We start from the raw sequence: 17,634 nt of genomic DNA, 5'->3' as shown, positions 1-17,634 counted from the left end.
AATCAGTGAGAACAAAACACATGGAACAAGATGGACACATGACTATATAGGACAGGATCACATGAGGAAACAGGAGATGGATAATGAGGAAAATTGCAGACAATTATACTCAATACAACCACTGGTGGGAAGAGGAAGGAATTTGGGAAGGAATAGAAGAGAAGAATGTATAATTTCAAGACTCAGATTGGGGCACACAGGACTTAATATAACGATGCATTTAATAGCAAAACATCCAACGATGCGATTGGTGTGGGGTCAGTGAATCTGTAGAACATGTAATAATGCAGTGCAGGAGGTAAGGAAAAACTATCAGAAGAAATAAGGAAGAAAGGAGAACAACAAATAACACTAAAGAGTCTTTTAAATCCAGTAATGGGAAGTAGTATATCACTATTGATACAGTTCCTGAAAAGCACACATTTAATTGAAAGAAAATGTGTATGTGTGTATGTGTATACAGTATACCTGTAGAGTATGAATATATAAGTTTGTTTATTTGTTTGTTCCCCCCTCTTCTTTCTTTCTGGGCTGTGAGGGGCTCGGAGCATATGCTGGAGGAGATGAACACGTAGTGCCAGCGGAGTATTGAGCCCTGATATGTCCAGGGGGAGGGGGGTTCAAAGAGGGGTAGTCTCTGATCCAATGCTTACAATACATGGCGGTAATGCACTATATTAGCTTTCGAACCACCATTAAAAAAGAAAAAAGATGAAGGAAACAGGAGATCACATGATATGACACAGGAACAAGGAAACACTGAACTAAACTTCCAAAATAAAAGACATGAAATCAAAACCTGAAAACATGAACATGAACCCAAACACATGACAGAGATAGACACAAGATGATTGGCTACCTGATTACATGTCAGTGGACCAGTCAGCTTACACCATGTGAGCCGATTGGGTAGACATTTCACATGTGAGCGAGCCGATTGGCTAACAGATAACAAGCTCAAGAACCTATCAGCTTGACCCACATAGAGTTTCATGGCTGAACTTGGGTCATTAACACTATCTGTAGAAAGTATAGTGGGTTTTTTGGAAATATTGTGTTCATATTTGAAGAAATCTCCTTAATTTGTATCACATCTTTTGCACTATGTGTTTTTTACTATGTGTTTAGGCTTCTTTTTAATTTTTCATAGCAAATATACCATAGTAGCTACATTTTATAGAAAGCATATTTTCATTGATCTTCAAGTGGTAATGAGGAAATTAAGTGTTTTACCTATGATTACTATGGTCTTACTACATATTACTTAACATTTGAAGTGAATGTGTTTTACAAGAGCTATGCCAACTTTTCATAAGGGCTCAAAAAAAGCATTGTACCTGAGTACCAATTAACGTGAGTTTACAGATGGTTGCACAGCTTTGCGCTCAGTGTAACACAGCATGACAAGACAATATGGATAAAGCATCAGCAAAAACCTATTATATGTAAGGCAGATTAGTCCTGATAGATCGTTGCACTGAAAAGGTTTTTCCCTCCATCCATTTAATCTCAGCATGTGCTGTATCAGTGTACCATGTAGTCCGAGCCAACCCGAGCGAGGGCTTTAAAAGAACATCAACACTCTGCTATAAGACAAATGACTTCTGATGAAATGTTAAATATTCATACCAACACTTAGCGCCACATCGGAGACAACCTACTGCTCTACAACAGCCATTAAACACAGCCACACCCCACATCTATGCTGCCATTCTATATAACATAACTCTACGCTCCAGCAAAGAACAGCATGCAATGCCAAACTGCTTGAATGATACAGCCATTACTCTCTGGCATATTACAGACCTACAGTGCCAATTCATGTTATGTAACTTCACAAAACAGACACTGAACACTCTAAGACACTACAACACCATACCAGTGCACCAGAAACTAAGGCTGTGAATCTGTGTTTTGTAACTCAACACTTGATTGGACTATACTACACTGGAATACACTGGTACTGAATTGCACCTCAATGCAATCTAGACACCTCGTGTGTAATCAAAAACACGTATGGTCAAAAGCATGTGGACAACTCCTAATTAGCAGGTTTGGCTATTTTGGCTACACATATTACTAACAGGTGCATTAAATCAAGCATACAGCCATGCAATCTCCTTAGATCATTATTTGAATAGGACCATTTTATGTTCCGGCATGACAATTCCCTTGTGTACAAAATGAAATAAAAAAAAGATATTGTTTCCTGAATCTGGTCTAGAAGAACTTGAGTGGGCTGCACAAAGCCAAGATCACCAGTGAACATCTTTGGGATGAATTGGAACGCGACTGTGAGCCCCATCATCACTCAACATCAGTGCCTGACTGATGCTCTTGTGTCTGAATAGGAGCAAATCCCTGCAACCATGTTTCAACATATAGTGGAAAGCCTACTCAGAAGAGTGAAAGCTGTTAAAGCAGCAAAAGTTAGGGTCAACTACCTATTAACACCCATGGTTTTAAAATAAATGTTCAACAAGCACATATGGTTGTAGCGTTCGGGTGTCTACATATTTTTGGTCATGTAGTGTGTGTGAAACCTAGAGGAGATTACACAGCACAGATTTACTCGCTGGCAGATGCTGTACAGATGATATGCATTATGTCACATTTTTTGAACACTATTGCTCGATTGGTATTTCAGTGCACACACTATATTAATCCTCACTATATTATTTGGAGAAGGGTCGGGAATTGGAATTGGGGCTCACATTCAAGTGATTTTTTGTGATTCGATATTTGTGAAATAGTCAGGCAGTGGGGGAATTCAAATGCAGTTTTCCTTCCTTAAAGGGAAAGTTCACCCAATAATAAAAATTCTATTATCATTTACTCATCCTTATACCATGTGTATGACTTTCTTCAACAGAACACAAACAAAGATTTTTAGAAGAATATCTCATCTCTGTAGGTCCATACAATGCAATTGAATAGTGATCAGACATCACATGAAGGAAACATAAAAGTAATCCATAAGACTCCAGTGGTTAAATCCATATCTTTAAAAGCAATATAATAGGTGTGGGTGAGAAACAGAACAATATTTAAGCCTTTTTTTACTCTAAATCTCCACTTTAACATTCACTTTCAGATGTAAAAGTGAAACTAAACAGGCACCAAATGTGACTTTCAGATGTGAAAGTGAAAGTGGAGATTTAGAGTATTAAAAAAGGACTTTTTATCTGTTTCTCTCCCACATTTTTTATCGCTTCTGAAGATATGGATTTAACCACTGGAGTATGTCATGGTTACTGGTGTAACCTCCGTTCCCTGATGGAGGGAACGAGACATTGGTGTCGATGTAGTGACACTAGGGGTCCCTATGCAAATGCCACAAGGCTGAACTGTGTTACGTGAACTGGCGGCGTGTGGTGGGCAGACTTGCTGTGTGTCTCATAGCCAGCACACCAGGTCGACACGTAACTTCCCCCAACACAGTTATGAGTGTCGAACGGCCCTTTCTGGGGACAAGTCGACTACCCAAAGATAGAGACAGGCTTAACCCAGTCGTGGCCTCTTTTCCCCTTCTCTTTTTCCACTCCCTAAAAAAGAAGGGGGATTATCCGACTGGGCTGCCAGGTCTAGTCGGGGGGTGTCCCTCCCAAGGGGAAGACACTGCGGAGACCACAGGGAACCACCACATGCAGAGCACCTACCCCAGAACAGGGCTCTTAGTTAGCGCGTGTACTGGGCCGGCAGTGAGTCTCTCTGAAAACTCGACCGCCACAGGGCTTGGAGGAAGTCAACCAGGGAACAAATTTTGTGAACACTACTGGGAATTAATGGCACACGTCTTCAGCTCAAAAGGAGGTGGAAGGTGCTATGTGCAAGCGATACACCCGGCCGGCTATCCCGGGCTTATCCGCTTGTGTTGCGTGCCACTACCTGGGACGAAACCAGTTGTAGAACCTTGCAAAGGTGTTGGGTGTTGCCCAGCCCGCTGCTCTGCAAATGTCTGTTAGAGAGGCACCTCTAGCCAGGGCCCAAGAAGCAACTACACCACAGGTAGAATGGGCTCGTAGCCCTACCGGGGGCGGCATGTTTTGGGCGAGATATGCCATAGTTATGGCATCAACGAGCCAGTGGGCGATCCTCTGCTTGGAGACAGCGCTTCCTTTCCGCTGTGCACCAAAGCAGACAAAGAGCTGCTCAGAGACTCTAAAGCTCTGCGTGCGATCCAAATAGATGCGTAAAGCGCGGACCAGACACAGCAACGACAAGGCTGGGTCTGCCTCCTCCTGGGGCAGCGCTTGCAGGTTCACCACCTGGTCCCAAAAAGGGGTGGTGGGAACCTTGGGCACATAGCCCAGTCGGGGTCTCAGGATCACGTGAGAATAACCCGGACCGAACTCCAGGCACGTTTTGCTGACAGAGAACGCTTGCAGGTCACCTACCCTCTTGATGGAAGTGAGCGCAGTCAGGAGGGCAGTCTTCAAGGACAGTGCCTTAAGCTCGGCTGACTGCAAAGGCTCAAAGGGGGCTCTCTGTAGACCCTGAAGAACTACAGAGAGATCCCATGAGGGAACGAGGTGCGGTCTGGAGGAATTCAGCCTCCTGGCGCCTCTTAGGAACCTGATGATCAGGTCGTGCTTCCCTAAGGACTTACCGTCAACTGCGTCGTGGTGTGCTGCTATGGCAGCAACGTACACCTTCAAGGTGGAAGGGGACAGCCTCCCTTCTAGCCTCTCCTGCAGGAAGGAAAGCACTGATCTGACTGCGCATCTCTGGGGGTCTTCGTGTCGGGAAGAACACTACTTAGTGAATAGATGCCACTTAAAGGCATACAGGTGCCTCGTAGAGGGGGCCCTAGCCTGAGTGATCGTGTTGTAACGTCTGTGTAAGTTCAGTGATGGCTAATTACACTTTGTTTAAAAAAAACCCTTTTAGCCTTTTGACATTTGCATATAAATTACTGACCTGGCCTCCGCGTTTACATTTATATGGGTGCTAAATTGCAGATGGTCTTTATCACTATCAAAAGGATGCTAAAACAGGTCGCCTCTGGAGTGTCTCCATCAAGCTTCAAACACATTCCACAGAAAGGGGGGTGACACCCGTGCCAGGCACCAGAGCAGCTGTCTGTCTCCAGTAATTCCAAAACACGTCACACACACACCTAAAGACATTTTCTCTATTTAGGCCATAGTAAGCAGTTTTAAATGTATCTGCTATATGCATGTGTCGTATGTATATTCCCTTATTATATTAACTTAGTTAAAACCCTTTACTTGTATTAGTTAGACGTTAAATGCCTATATTCAAGTGTATGAGTGTATCTCTGCTTTAATATCGTCTGGAGGTTACCTTCTTGGTATCAAAATGATCTTCTCTTTATTTCTCACACAATTATGTACACCATGTGATCATGAAATGCATCGAACAGTTCTTACTATGTTTTGAATTAAAAGCTGCACTAGCGGTCCAGATCAGCAATAAAATGCGAATGGGCCATAAACGGAGACAAAGGATGTCTCTCCCGCTCAAAATGCATGCCTCTGATTGGCCACTCCACCCACAAAATGGGTGTGGCAATGAACTATTAAAACTCCAGAACGCAGACTAATCATCGCTCAAAACTCTTCTTCTTGAGACCAACACACTCCAAAACTCTCCTCTTGAGTTTAACCTTCTGGCAGTGTTTACCTTCAAGTAACTTTGTGGATGTGCTGTGGACTTCTTCAACTCACTCCTAAAGAAATCGTCGAGAACCTCGTCTACCACATCAAGACTCTTATTCAGCAACAAACCAATGCAAGTAACCATTTACAACTGATTAGATGCGCGTTTAAGTTTGAACCCCTTTTAAGGTGAATTGTGCCTCTGATGATTCTCATTTAGGTTGTGGTTAATTGATGTGAAATACTGCCATTCTTTGCTCTTCTCTCTCCTTTCCTTACTTTCCTTCATTCTATATATGTATGTTTTGCTTAGTTTGTTTGTATGTTAGTTATAGTTTCATTTATTAAATCCCTTATATTCACAATTGATTGTCTCTGTGTTCCGCTCACAATTCAAAGTCACTGAATGTTGCTCCTTGCTACATGCTAAACTACTGCTAGCACTGTATAAGTAGGAAGGCTATTGTTCCTTGGCCAGGAAAGTAATCTTCCTAGAATTGATAAATAATTATATTGTCTGCTTGGTGGACGGACAGATCAAATAATTGTAATATCGATTCTGCTACAGTTAATTCTAAGATCTAATCTAAATATTTATTATTGATTATAACCAGTTATAATTAATTATAAATAATTCCCTTTTTAAGCTAATTTGCTACAGTGTCTAACAATGTGGGTGGTAGACCACTTAGGTCTTCCGCATCCTGTCCAGGGACCAGACATGGATATTCCAGAGGTCTGGGCGCGGGTGCCAGAGGGTGCCCCGTCCCTGAGAAAGAAGGTCCTTCCTCAGGGGAATTCACCAGGGGGGAGCTGTCGCGAGGAGCGTGAGGTCCGAGAACCACGTCTGGGTGGGCCAGTAGGGTGCTACCAGGACGACCTGCTCCTCGTCCTCCCTGACCTTGCACAGAGTCTGTACAAGCAGGCTTACTGGGGGAAATGCATATTTGCGTAGTCCGGGGGGCCAGCTGTGTGCCAGCGCGTCTATGTCGAGGGGAGCCTCGGTGAAGGTGTACCAGAGCGGGCAGTGGGAGGATTCTTGGGAGGTGAACAGGTCCACCTGTGCCCATCCGAATCGACTCCAGATCAGCTGGACCACCTGAGGGTGGAGTCTCCACTCTCCCCTGAGGGAAACCTGCCATGACAGCGCATCCGCTGTAGTGTTGAGGTTGCCCGGGATGTGAGTGGCTTGAAGCGACTTGAGGTGCTGCCGACTCCGGAGGAGGAGACGGCGGGCGAGTTGTGACATACAGCGAGAGCGCAGACTGCCTTGGTGGTTGACATATGCTATCGCTGCCGTGCTGTCCGTCCGAAATAACACGTGCTTGCCCTGGATCAGCGGCTGGAACCTCCGCAGGGCGAGCAGAATTGCCAACAACTTGAGGCAGTTGATGTGCCAATGCAGTCGAGGACCCGTCCAGGGGCCGGCGGCTGCGTGCCCGTTGCAAACAGCGCCCCAGCCCATTTTGGAGGCGTCTGTCATGACCATGACATGCCTGGAGACCAGTTCTAGGGGAACACCTGCTCGTAGAAATGAGAGGTCGGTCCAAGGGCTAAAAAGATGGTGACAGACCGACATAATGGCCACGCGGTGTGTCCCGTGACGCCATGCCCATCTCGGGACTCGAGTCTGGAGCCAGTGCTGAAGCGGCCTCATATGCATCAACCCGAATGGGGTGGCCACTGCCGAGGATGCCATATGCCCCAGGAGCCTCTGAAAAAGTTTCAGTGGAACCGCTGTTCCCTGCTTGAACACCTTCAAACAGGCCAGCACCGACTGGGCGCGCTCGTTCGTAAGGCGCGCCTTCAAGGAGACTGAGTCCAACTCCAAACTGAGAAAAGAGATGCTCTGAACCGGGAATAGCTTGCTCTTTTCCCAGTTGACCCGAAGCCCTAGTCGGCTGAGGTGTGAGAGCACCAGGTCCCTGTGTGCGCATAACACGTCTCGAGAGTGAGCTAGGATTAGCCAGTCATCGAGATAGTTGAGAATGTGAATGCCCACCTCCCTTAACGGGGCAAGGGCAACCTCTGCGATCTTCGTAAAGACGCGAGGAGACAGGGACAGGCCGAAAGGGAGGACTTTGTACTGATACACCTGACCCTCGAACGCGAACCGCAGAAAGGGTCTGTGTTGAGGAAGGATCAAGACGTGAAAGTACGCATCCTTCAGGTCTACCGCCGCGAACCAATCTTGATGCCGGACGCTCGCCAGAATGCGTCTTTGCGTCAGCATCTTGAACGGGAGTCTGTGTAAAGCCCGGTTCAGTACTCGCAGGTCCAAGATTGGCCGCAACCCACCACCTCTTTTCGGTACGATGAAGTAGGGGCTGTAAAACTCTTTCTTCATCTCGGCTGGAGGGACAGGTTCTATCGCGTCAGTCTATAGGTCAGTCCCCGAACGCAGTTCCTGCATCAAATCTGGGGCGGAACTACCCTCGTGCAGTTCTTTCAGCGCCTTGGCTTGGTGGACCTGCAGGAGAGCCATGGCGTGCAGGGCAGAGGCGGCTTGTCCAGCAGCACTGTAGGCTTTAGCCGTCAGGGACGACGTGAGCCTACAGGGCTTGGATGGAAGCTTAGGGCATCCACGCCAGGTGGCGGCGCTCTGCGGGCATAAGTGCACCGTGAGCGCCTTATCCACCAGGGGAATCGCCGTATAGCCCCTGGCCACCCTGCCATCAAGGGTAGTGAGAGCGGGGGAACTGCGGAGTCGGGGCTGGGCAGTGAAAGGTGCCTCCCACGACTTCGTCAGCTCCTCATGCACTTCCAGGAAGAATGGCACTGGAGCGGGGCGCGGCTGTTTTGAGCGGCGCCACAAGCCCAGAAACCAATCATCATGCCACGAGGATTCAGGGGAGAGCGGAGGGTTCCACTCTAGCCCGATGCTCGCGGCCGCCCGGGAAAGCATGTCGGTCATTTCAGCATCGGCCTGTGACTGGGCGAACGTCCCCGAAAGGGGAAGCCCAGCTGAGGCTTCTGCGTCCGACTGGACGAGCCCACTCTCCGATGCTGCGCTTGAGAGCTCATCATCTTCGCTGGCTCCGAACAAGAAGCCAGACTCGCCGTGCGACAAGTGCTGGGGAATGGGAGGTCCGCGGGGGGATACCCGGCGGAGACAATCCCATTGAGGTCCCCAAATCGCCCCCAGTGCTAGCCACGCTGACCTCATACCCGTAGGTAGAAGGACCGAGGCGGGGAGCCGCCAACGTTGCCATGGTCATGTTCTCGCAGTGAGAACATGAACCATTCATAAGCGCTGCCTCCATGTGGGTCGCGCCCAGACACGAAAGACAGCGATCATGACCATCCGAAGTTGAGAGAAAACGACCGCAACCAGGAATAACACACGATTGGAAAGGCATCTTTAGAAAGACGCATCTTTAAAAAGACATTCCGTGTGTGCGCTCTTTTAGAGAAATATACTCTTTTAGAGGGGAAAAATGCTCTTTCAGAAAATATACTCTCTAGAACGCCCAGTGTAGAAGAGGGAGAAGCCGCTGAAATGCACCGTCAGATCCAGCAGAGGTGAATGAACAGTGCTATTCAGCTCAATGAGCATGACCGTTCGGCTCCGAAGAGAAAATCTGAATGCGTGGTTGCATACCAGCTCCTTTTATACCCGTATGTCCAGGGGAGTGGCATACAAATACCACTCGCCAATTTTCATTGGCCTTTTATCAAAGACCAGAGGTGTCTCGGGCTCCCAAGAGTGACCCCTAGTGTCACTACATCGACACCAACGTCGAGTGAGTGACAGATAGGGAAATATGGTTTTCTTTATGTGATTTTTGGAGCTTTATAGGTCTGACCACCCAATTACATGCATTGTAAGGACCAATAGAGCTGAGATATTCTTCTAAAAATCTGTGTTTATGTTCTGCTGAAGAAAGAAAATCATACACAACTGGGATGGCATGAGGGTAAGTAAATAATAGAGAATTTTCATTTTTGGTGAAAAAAGGTTGTCCTGTCTTTTGAGATTTGAAGCTTTCTCTGAAACAAGTATCTGATAGTTGAATATGAGTTGCACAACAGTGTGTAATCTGAATCACTTATTCATATATTCATACAAGGAATGTCATGTTTACGCTGAGCACAGAACAAAGTTCTATTTTCTGCATTATGAAGCCATTTGAGCGATAGAGCCCTGGATTGATGCTTCCATAGTGAAAATGATGCAGCATATGGATATATAGGCTATTAAGACAGAAACACACCATATGTATGCTGTGGAAACAGCAAATGCTTACTTGAATGAGCATATGGAGCAGCATTATTGCATATGGAGCTGTAATGGGTGTACATGTTAAATGCAACTTACCACAAACTGTACAGTACATACACGCTCTCATGAACATAAAGGGGACAAATTAATAGAATACACATATATGAGTCTAGATTAGAGTACTAAATTATTATTCCAAATGGAGCCTCAAAAATTGCCATAGCTTTCCAAAAAACGGAAATCATGTCAGCCTTTTGGAAGCTTCTTGTTTCGGGGGTCAACATGCAGATGTATGATCTTTAGGCTATGTAAGAAGGTGACCTTGACCTCATCTTCTGTGCTAAAATTATACAAATATACATGTCTCATAAATCATCTTTCAGTCTGCTTCTAAAATCCAGAAACATTTACATTGGTAGAGAAGGATTCCTCCAGTCCACAATGTCTGAAGCCAATTTCTGCCATACATGGTCGTGGATGCACAACTGTATTGGCAGCCATCCGCTGGATATCGTTAGGCCTGCTGGCTTAATGATGATATAATGAGCTAAAGATTATGAGAATGGCCAGGTGCTCCTAAACACTGCTCCCCTATGATGTATCCATAATCCACATAAACAATTTCAATGGCTTGATGAACAAGAGGATCAAATCAAAACACCTTCCATGGGCAAAATTCAGCAAATCTAAATATAACTGAACCTTTCTTACCTTTCCACTAGTCTTTTCCTCTTAAAATAGTTACTCTTTACATGCCTTTTAAACAATATTGAAGTTTCTATATATGCTGGGCACTTGTTTACTGCTTTTCATTAACAATCCGGTGAAATTTTTTTTTAAAGAAATTCATACGCAGGTACAATGCATATTTGTCTAGAAAACAAATTCCAAGCATTTAAGCATAAGCCTTTAGATCAAACAGTTTTTAAGATCAGGAGAAACATAAATTCAGTCAAGGGTGTGCAAACGTTTTACTGGTAGTTTCCATAGTTTTGGCCAGGGATAAAAAAAAATTAAAATCCCTTGAGATCTGTTAACACATCATGTCATAAAGAGAGGTCAGGTGGGGTAATGTCATCCCTGTCTCTTTTTCTGCATGTGTGTGATGAACTGCTGATCACCCATGAAGGATTGAATAGGCCATATCTCTCTAATATAGGCTTTTTCATCCATTATTCCATCCATGCATCCATCCATCCTCATAGATATTAATTTATTATTGTAATTGGGGCTTCTGTCTCTCCATACCAGGTGTCACTCAACACGATGGATGTTGCCATTCACTAATACCTGCTTGCACGCAAGCACACACTCACACACAGCTTATGTCAGCCTCTCCTGAGACTGATATACCCATTATGAGGATGGGATGACCATCTGTAGCCGACAAACACACATACCTAACCAATCCCCCATGCAAGCACGCAGTATACAGGTACGTGCCTCTCAAGAGACCAGTGAAAGCCGTTTAGCCATTGGCAGGTACATTGTCCTTCGAAACGGTAGTGTTGTAATGGAAAACGTTGCAAAATTACCTAAACCACAGTGCCCTGGTGTGTGTATGTGTGTTTTTTGTGTGTGTCACAGCGAGATCTTTCAGCTGACACAGGTCATTTCAGCTGCTTATGTTGGGAAGAGAAATACTGTGTTTTACCTCACCAACACACATAGAGTGGCCCTAAATAGTAGTAGGACACTTAAAATTGAGCCACACCTAAAAATCTATGATTGTCATTGCATTAGATAATTATTAAATAAACATCAAATCAAGTGGCATGTATTTAAAAAAATAAAATAAAAAAGATAACACAAGCGCACCTTTCAAATGATTAATTTGACAAAATGAGGTTTGTTATGTTTTGTACTTAGGCCCTGATTCCACCTGGTATTACTGTGCATTTTTGGTGATCTGATCACACGTGGTCAGAAGAGACACATTCCTGTTTCCACCTGGTATCACAATGCATCTCAAATGTGTCTCCTCTGACCACTTGTGTTCAGATTTCAAGGAGAGGGCCTCTGATTTCATGACAACCAACATCAATCACTATTATGTCAGTGTGTTACTGCATGATAATAAACCGCTAAAGTCATAAAAGACAAAGAAAGCATGAAAAAATGGCATGCTTTTTCTCCCAGATCCAGCTGAAATATGACCTACGCACATTTCGAGCAGAATTTTCCATTACTGCAGTATTAACCTGAGCTTCAGATATATGTACTACTCATCCGTGTCACAACATGTTGATATCAGACAAACTGAAGAAGATCCATGAAGTTCTCATTCTTGTATATATATTCGCGGTTTCAAATGTTCCAATCGGATGGCTGTTTCCTTTTAAAGCCGCACATAACCAGCGGTTGATTGACAGGTGAGGGGTGGTGCTTCACTGCTGTCTGGGATGCATTCAGGATGGATTGCATTTCACACCTCAAATGTGACATGGTCTCATGCATTTTTGACCACCTCCGTATGTGGATTCAGTGATCCGATAAAAAAATGTCTTGGACCTCGTTTACACTTGTATTTAGTGCTGAGCACTTGTGATCAGATCACCAAAAATGCATCTTAATATCAGGTGGAAACGGGGTCATGGATGTACTGTTCAAAATTAAAACAAAATTTATTCAGACACTTTCTGGTTGTCAAATGTTAGTGAAACATGTCCATAGATAATGGTAGGGATGTGCCAGAAGCCGAATATCCTATTCGGAAAGGCACGAATAATGACTTCAAAACAAATAATGGATTCATCCGAATAATATAAAAAATATTCATTTGACTGATAATCCAAGAAATACAAGCATAAAGAAACATTGAAAAATGAACATATTCTAAATTACAATGAATTTAGGAATCTGTGCAGCCAATTTTTCTAAAGTGTAAACCTTATGAATGAAAAAGCGCACGGTGTGATTTCAGATCGGATATCTGCTGTCTCGACTCCATTTGCGGTCTCTGTAAATTGTTCGTGTCTGGAGCTTGTCAAGTGGAACATTAACTAAGATACAACATCATTTACACTTTCCACTTCTTGAAATGTCTATGTTAATGTATCGCACGATTCACACGTGATTCCCATGTATTTATTTATAGCCTAAACCTGAGCATGATGGTAAATTCATGACCTGAAGTGATGATTTCACGTTGGAGCTTGTCTACCCTCTTAAAGTTGACCACATTTATTTTCACATCAGCGATTTAGGTAATTATCTGGTTAAGACTTTATTCAGAAAAAAAGTTATAATGCTCCATAAAGGTATAAATGCTCCATATAGTATTCATCTATTTGGAATATTGCTGCTCATGTAAAAAACTGAAACTTGCGCTGTCTTTTTTCTTCTTTTTCTTCTTTAAACTGTGGTAAATTTGTGAATGTTAAATGCTCTTGAGCTCTGAAAAGGCACTGTATAAATAACATTATTAGTAGTAGTAGTAGTAGTAGTAGTAGTAGTAGTAGTAATACTAGTATTTAACTAAATGATGGTGTGCTATCGTAAAAATTCCTGATAGGCTTACGGGACTTTCACCTGTTTGTAGGCTATATTGATTTATTATAATTCTTTTAGTGTTTGAATTTGTATTTATTATTCAATGCAAAATGTGTGCTGGACATTTCACATTTTGCTTGATACTTGCTGCCTCCAGAATAATGTTGTTATACATCAACAGATGAATGAAAATTCAGTTTCAGGCATCTGAAATACCAGGAGAAACCACAGTTAACAGCATATTCCACAGTTAATGTGGCCAACAAATTCACAATTATAATTTAATTAAATAATAATTGTATAATAATAATAATGATAATTATTGTTATTATTATTATTATTATTATTATTATTATTATGAAAAGGCATACACAAGGCATATTTTATTAATAGAAACTATAAACGTAAGAGTAACACTTAAAAATGGACGCTTCATTTAGTTTTGACGCACTTCCTGTTTAAGCCACACCCACACCCAGTTCTGTTCGAATACAGAGACAGATACAGATATAGGCTTCGCAGCACACCCCTAGTTAATGTGATAAACTACACCTGTGGTTACTCTGCTAGTACACTTGTGTGAACTTGAGGGGAACTGGATTCATACATCCTCTAAAATGGCTAAGAATAGTGACGTTAGCTCTGAAAAAGTTATAGTGTAATTTGTCTGCAGATACCACTTGCTTTAAAATTACATACTTCCATTACAATCTTCCAATCATAGTCTGGATACCAGTGACGTGCACAGATCTTAGCAGGGGCATGGGCGAAAGGACATGGACAGAGTGTGAAGAGGGGGGTGGGGGGAGGGGCATTATATTTGTGAACGAAAGGCGCAGGGGCTTGTAGCCCCTGTTCTGTGCACGTCAGTGCTGGATACCTTCTGTTGACTGTCAGAACAAAATGTTTTAAGGTTTCTTTATTATACATTTATTTTATTTTTATTTATTTTTTTTTTGCTAAATAGAGGTATGGGTTTGGGAGCTTTTTATAGACAGCTATAGACAAGGCTTGTAGACTTTTTAGATATTAACGAGTATGTGCATGTAGGTGCATTTAGAATTGTGTGGGGGCTTTGTTTCAGTTGATTTGTACTTATAGTGACTTTTAGACTCTAGCGTCTTGCAGGTGGCATTGAAGCATTGTGGTATAGCAAATGGTTGCAAGATAGAACAGTTTATAGATGATGTATATTGGGGCCCACTGGCTCAAAGAAAGTGGTACTATTTCCTACACAGGCATGTGCACACTTGTACACATACACGCATATAAAGAGTGGTGGTTACATTGGGCCACATGGTCTCTTACAGCATTTTGAATCCATTTATCCATCTAACATTGTTTATTTTATTCCCTCCCTCAGGAGACTGAGATCAGCAGGAAGAGTAAGGAGTGTGAAGTGCTTGAGGAGGAGGTGAAGAAAAAGAGCCAGTCATGTCAAACACTGGTGAGAGTCTTTACAAGTTCACGTCTTCTGAGAGGGCCTTACAGAGTGTCATATGAAAACTGTTCTGGGATATTTACTTTACACATCTATTGTTGTTCTGAGTCTGACATATTCTATTCTGAATATGGTGCATTTATGACTGGGATTTGTGCTGCATCGACCAAAATCATAATTGTCTACAGTAATGTACCTGCAGTAAATGGAATGCTTTAATCAAGACTTTTCACAATTAGTTAATTATGACAGCTGTAACAAACTTATCACACTGTGAATTTAGCAACAGAAGGTTACAATTTTGCTGTTAAAATAGGTCTGTGCTTATTGAAATTCGAATCTCTGCCCCTCAGTGGCCAGAGGTGAAAGTGTTGTAAGACATATGGGCACATGTGAGCTCCATTTTCGGGTGAAATGGCCACAGAGTGGAGCCAAAAGCAAGTAGTATTTTTAGTTGTAAATTGTGTAATGCAGTCAACAGGAATGCATAGTTTATTAACTCCAGTCCCTAATCCAAACCCCAACCTTAAACCTAATCATCCGTATAATTTTAGAATGAAAATACAACCTCTGAAATGTGATCACCATTGCTTATGTGTACACAATTACTTTCTGGTTTCCATGGGACTAGAACCTGTGTCTTGGAGGGTGGAGGGGAAGGTTATCACATTTGAATCGATGCAAAAACGTCTGTGTAAGGGGGTTCAGTGGAAAGGAGGAGGCGAGAACCAGCTTGACAAATTAAATAATTTAATGAACAACTTAAACAAAAACACACAACCTTAAACACACACAGCACAACTGCCTGTTATTCTCTCTCTTTCGAACTTTCGTGCCCGGCCGCCTTTATCCCTCGCGCGCCCCATCAGGCTGATTGGGGACCGGGCGTGCGTCATTCCAGCCCAGCCCTGCCCTCCTCGGCTCTACACTCCTCCAGGAGTTGCCTCAGGCCGGAGAGCCCCCGGCATGACGTACATCCCCCCCTTCCTCTCCGGGGGGCGTGCCTTGCATCCCCGCCTTTCTCGACCTGGGAGGAGACAGGAGGGGAAAAACAACAACAACAAAAACAAAACAGGCGAGGGAAAGGCCAACACGGAGTGACAGAGAGAGAGAGAGGAGAGAGAGAAAAAGAAACTCACCGGTTCTCTGATGCGCCATCGCGTGGTCCTCGATCACTCCTCCACCCTCTCAGGCGGATGGCAGCCGCTCCTCCCCGGGCAGACCAGAGTCAGACCTCCGACCCCAGCAGACAGAACGCCCCTCCGCTTTCCCGGTATCCCATGGAGACACTCCTCCACCCCTGGCAGCGGCCCTACCACTCCAGGCGGCCGGGGAGTCGCTTCCCTCCTCCCCCCCCCACGGATGGCGGTCTTCTCTCGACTCCTCTGCGTTTCTAGGGGACGGCAGGGCACTCCTCTGCCCCCGGCAGTGGCTCCCTCGCTCCAGGCGGTCGGGGAGTCCAGTCCCCACTCGCCTCGCGGACGGCGGCCATTCCCCGCATCCGGGTGGTCGGGCTACTCCGTCCCCCAGCGGATGGCAGCGGCGCTTCCCTGGGTGGACGGCAGTGTCGAGGACTCTGCGACGGGAATCCCTCCTCCCTCCCGGGTTTCGGCACTAGTGTAAGGGGGTTCAGTGGAAAGGAGGAGGCGAGAACCGGCTTGACAAATTAAATAATTTAACGAACAACTTAAACAAAAACACACAACCATAAACACACACAGCACAGCTGCCTGTAATTCTCTCTCTCTCGAACTGTCGTCCCCGGCCGCCTTTATCACTTGCGCGCCCCATCAGGCTGATTGAGGACCGGGCGTGCGTCATTCCAGCCCAGCCCCGCCCTCCTCGGATCTACAGTCAGATAGGGGATGATGCTTGACCATAATCTAGCTTTATGGGACTGATTTCGGAGTACATGAACTTTAAGAAGCAACATGTCAATTTCCCGTGTGATCATGTTGGCTGTAATCGTAATCTAAATCTTTAATTTGATTAATTGTGCAGCTGAGTCAAAGTTTCTTGCTCCAAAAACAGTCATAATTAGTATAACATGACAGTTTTCCACCCTCTCTCTCACCCTAGAATTAAACAGGTTATTTTTATTGTTTTGGTATATTTAACACTTCATTATGTAAATGGTTGGTTAACCGCTCTTCAAGTAAAATGAGTAATGCTTATTTATGGGTTCTTAAGTATAGTTGTTTCTGCCCCATCCTTCAATAACAACCTCTTTGACATCACAACAAGAAAAAATGAGCAGTGCACTGAGGAAGATTTGAATTGTGAAATTTAAGGTATCAACATTGCACATCACACTTTTATTTCCAAAAAAGCAAGACAAATCCTGTTTTTCGATGATGGCTCCTTTAATTGTGACCAGAACACAAGTGACAGTGCCTCGCTCAAAGGCACTACACTGGTAGGTAGATTAGGATTGTACTGGGGATAAAACCGCCAACCTTGTGGGAAGTGTCCTACTTTTTCAAGCCCTCCCATGAGAACTCTGAGCTGTAGCATCATGTAATTAGGCTGCGTTTTGATTGGCACAATACATTTCGATCCAGTCAGTCAACCTTTGCTGGAACATAGTTGCTGATGGTGGTATTTTTCACGGTAGAAGCACATAGATGTTAGAAAAGCTTTTAGTTTTCCACAAGCCTGCTGTGCTCCTATACTTTGACCACACACAAACAACTACATACATACTCATCACTCTCAAGGGCGTTTTCTCTCTTTCTCTCTCTTGCTCGCTGTCCCCACACAGCAGACATGGAGAGCTGACTCCAGGGTCCACTGTCAGGGGAAACAAAGCGAGGAGAAGGACAAAAACACAAGCGCAAAGAGGGGTAAAGGGAGAAATA

The 17,634-nt window shown here is 44.2% G+C and overlaps 1 protein-coding gene across 1 annotated transcript in view; it reads left to right on the top strand.

Moving 5' to 3' along the window:
* The window catches only part of LOC127424128 (RIMS-binding protein 2-like), a 163,399-nt gene that overhangs the window by 51,978 nt on the left and 93,787 nt on the right, over positions 1 to 17,634 (top strand). Inside the window, exon 3 of the mRNA XM_051669049.1 lies at positions 14,699 to 14,782. Coding sequence (XP_051525009.1) covers positions 14,699 to 14,782 — 84 coding nt within the window. The remainder of the gene's footprint in view (positions 1 to 14,698; positions 14,783 to 17,634) is intronic.

This window comes from Myxocyprinus asiaticus, chromosome 33 (genome assembly GCF_019703515.2).
Source record: "Myxocyprinus asiaticus isolate MX2 ecotype Aquarium Trade chromosome 33, UBuf_Myxa_2, whole genome shotgun sequence".
NCBI classification, from domain to species: Eukaryota; Metazoa; Chordata; class Actinopteri; order Cypriniformes; family Catostomidae; genus Myxocyprinus; species Myxocyprinus asiaticus.
The sequence above is the reverse complement of the archived record's forward strand: the minus strand, read 5'-3'. Positions and strand labels throughout refer to the sequence as shown.